Source organism: Otolemur garnettii, unplaced genomic scaffold (assembly GCF_000181295.1).
Source record: "Otolemur garnettii isolate 467f Iridium unplaced genomic scaffold, OtoGar3 scaffold00098, whole genome shotgun sequence".
In the NCBI taxonomy this organism is placed as follows: domain Eukaryota; kingdom Metazoa; phylum Chordata; class Mammalia; order Primates; family Galagidae; genus Otolemur; species Otolemur garnettii.
Window position 1 is genome coordinate 512044 of NW_003852493.1, and position 3602 is coordinate 515645.

General features: G+C 38.3%; 1 protein-coding gene across 5 annotated transcripts in view; it reads right to left on the reverse strand.

Annotated features, from left to right (window-relative positions):
- The window catches only part of PRPF40A (pre-mRNA processing factor 40 homolog A), a 51240-nt gene extending 47644 nt beyond the window's left edge, over positions 1 to 3596 (reverse strand). For 2 of the 5 annotated variants that reach the window (XM_003795939.3, XM_012808996.2), the window contains exons 1-2: positions 3393 to 3596; positions 1988 to 2119 (exon numbers count right to left, since the gene is read on the reverse strand). In XM_003795939.3, coding sequence (XP_003795987.1) covers positions 1988 to 2119; positions 3393 to 3476 — 216 coding nt within the window. In that variant the 5' untranslated portion in view covers positions 3477 to 3596. Of the gene's footprint in view, positions 1 to 1987; positions 2120 to 3266 lie in introns of all 5 variants that reach the window. The other 3 variants (XM_012808998.2, XM_012808994.2, XM_023516800.1) reach the window with 3 other exon arrangements.
- Between the last annotated feature and the right edge of the window lie 6 nt (positions 3597 to 3602).

Sequence of the window (3602 nt, forward strand, 5' to 3'; positions counted from 1 at the left end):
TTAGCAACTTTTATTTTTGAGGGAATGTTCACAGAGCTATAATAAGGTTTCTGAATTATTTGAAGATTCCAATTATCCATGTAAAATGAGAATTAGCTTTGACCAGGTTTACATCCCATATTGTTAGTTGTTAAAGGGAAAAAGGCAGATTATCTAATTTTGAGAAAAACAATTGAGATTGTCTTAGGACCTTCAGAGCTGGACTCTTACTAAAACATCACCATTACATCATGTGAAGGAGCCATCACAGGGAGAAAGACTTCTAAACATCTCAATAATCAAGTATACTTAAAGGCACATGGCATATTATTGGCCTAGGGAAAAAGTAGAAGAAAACCACAAGGCAAAATTCAGAGTGTTGGAATGGATGTGCACCAAGTAGCAAGTAACCTTAACAGGAAGATGGTCACTGATATAGCTAAAGAGAAAGGGCCATAAAGCAAACTGTGACCAGCTTATGTCAATAAGATACATAAAAGTACTTTAAAAAAAATAAAATCTGCCATTTTTTTTTAAACTAGAAATGACAAGCTGGTATCTTGGTTCTGGTACTGCAATAGCACCATTACAGCAAGGGTAAGCAGGTCAATCCCTTGCAAAACTTACCTTGACTGGCCCAATGGAAACAGAAGGCCCCAGAAAAGAGAGAAGCATCTGGCAGTAGCAAATTGTTTTATTTTATCTTTCTGTGGAAAGAAACTAATTTTAAATAAGAACCAGAGCATTTAAAGAATAAATATTTTTAAAGCTCATTATCTAGTTAGAGCAGCTCTACCAAGAAAACAAGAAGAGCTCCTTGCTGCTTAGAGATGGAAAGAAACAGAAGAGGAATCAGAGTTGTTTCTCCATCACCTAGGGAGTTTTAAAATTTGTGTTATTCTAAAGTAACAGAACAAAAGACTTCATTTAAAGAACTTGTGCAGGCAGAATCTTTTGGGCCTGGTGCCTTGGAATAGATTTTTACACAAAATCAAGGGCTATATTCCAAATTAAAAAAGAAGAAAAACCACTGACATTAAGCCCTTCTACTCTTAAGGTTAAAAAGAGAGAGATACATAGCAAGCTCCTTTTCCACTGCAGTCTCACCAATAACTTTACACTATCAAAGCTTAAATGGTTATCAAAGTAAATACTACAAAATTAGCAAAAGATCATATGAAATTGGCTTTCCAAAATATTTTGTTAGCCTAAATTTGATGATTATAGAGCTACTTAAATGGAAATAACCCAGACATCTAAGGATCTGTTTGATACAGAACCTAACACAGCACACAAAATTATTCACAGTAACTAAACCTGTTTATTACCTTTCTTGGATATTTCTCTAGAAACTCAGTTCTACCAAAGTCACTGAGTCAGCATTAAAAGCTTTTGATTCAAATCTCTCTTACAAAATATCATTTAAAATTTATGCTAGAGATGGAAGGGGCAGCTCATAAGCAGGAGTGCAGAAGCAATAAGCATTAAAAAAAATAAAATAAAAAAAATAGTGTAAGTAGAAAACAACCTACCTATCTGGTACTGTCTTATTAAGAATCAGTATTGCAGAACAGTTACTCCCCACCCCTATCCACCATACACAAAGAGAAAGATATTTCAGCCATAAAATTCATCCTAAGCCAAAAGCCCAAACAATCATTACTTTCACATTCCTATGCATTTGCATGGTCCACCAAAAAAAGTTATGTTGCCATAGCTGATAGTATTTACTCTTAAAACATTAATGTTAACTGACATTCCTCTTAAAATAAATTTTAAAACCCCACTAGTTTTGTTGAAGTAGTAAATTTTTTAAACAGAGAAGACCTTTTTCATTACAATCAAAATTTGGTTACAGTCATAACACAACATGTAACTTACTTGAAATTATTTGGGCATAAACTTATCCTTAAACAGTTACAAGTATTGACCTAGATTTTGAAATTTTGACACAATACCCAAGGCAAAATAGAAAAATAAATGCAAAATAAAACAAAAACATTCTTACTTGTCCCATTGGTGGCCCTCCCATAGGAGGCATCATTTGTGGCATCATTCCGTGAGGTACAGGAGGCATATTCGCTCTCTGACCCATAGGATGCATTCCCATTGGGGCATAATGCATTCCAGGATGCCCCATCTGAAAAACAGTGGAAGTCCAAAGATTAGCAAGTGACACTAAATGCTTCTCAAAATTATAATTTTAACAAATCAGTTACCTGTAAGTAACATAATATTAGTCTAATTAGTGATTAATGTGTTATTGGATTAGTTTACACCTTGTTTTAAACAAAATGAAATATACTATCACTTAAAATGAGCTTGCAATATATAGAAACAACACTGTACCCCATGATACTATTAATGTACATAGCTATGATTTAATAAAAAAAAAAAATAAAATGACCTTACAAGTTCCCTAACAAAATGGAAAAAGTTAAGACCATTAGTGAACAGATGGATCATAAGTTTTGTCCCCTTTTTTTAAAGCACGGATTTAATCAGCCACTAATTGCTTAGGCTTACCGTGTGCGCACTGAATGCTAATTTAAAAAGTGTTATGTTGAAAAACCACAAATTTGTCCCACTTTACATAGAAAAAACAACTGGCCATTGTAATTTACCATGCTTCTGATTTTCAAGTTTCAAATGCTACATTTACCAAATTAGTTCAGATGACAGCTGGCCTTATAATACACAAACAGTATGAGTACCAGGGACACTCCACTTCTAATAAATTATTTCCTAAAATAACCTCTATGACAGGTAAAACTCCTGTCAAAAACACATTTTCAAGGACTGAGGTTCTGTTATTCGTAGACACTAGATGCAAACAACTAATTCATCCATCACATCAATGCTCTTTAAAAAGACTACTTTCTTTACCCGTGTGTCCATTGTTTCACGTTTTAAAGCCAGGTAATTCATTATTTCCTGCTAATTCCCCGGCAGAACACCGCCACTATTAGTGAAAACCACTTTTGGCAGTCACTTGTAAAGTCTTACAAAATTAGGTCTCTGCCTCCCTCTCTGCTAAATCGGGCCCGCCCAGGGCACAGCACCTTCACTGCACTTCTGTCTAGGCCAAGCCCACCGGGAACTTCAGGGTCCCACATCCTTTCCTTTGTGCATCCCTGCCCTTCTTTTCTCTCCCTCAGAACACATCCCACCATCTCGAGTTCTTCCTTCGTCCACGTTTATCTTCTTCTCCTTTTGGAGAAAGCTTCCTGTCTCTCTGACTCCGTTTTTCATTGTGCCGCTTTCCCCTTGCCCCACCGATCCCTTACCGAGGGCCGTCTCCTCAGGAAGCCGTCAGTAGAAACCCAAGAACTGGAGCAGAGGCTTGAGCCGGACAATCTCCGCTCCCCGTCCCCAGGACCCTGCGAGGAAGGATGGCTCTCCATCTCACTCACCATGAGGCCTCCGCGTTCGGCTCCTGTCCCCGGCCTCATCGTCGGGCTCAGACTGCTCCGCCGGCGGCCACTGCCGCTACACATACCAACAAGAAGCGATCTGAGTGGTTGGCGTCCGCTGGGGCTAAAGGTTAAAGGCTGCCCTGCGCTGCGGGGCGGGACCAGCGGGGCCAATAAGCTGACAGGCTTCCCCGCTATCCAATCAGAGTG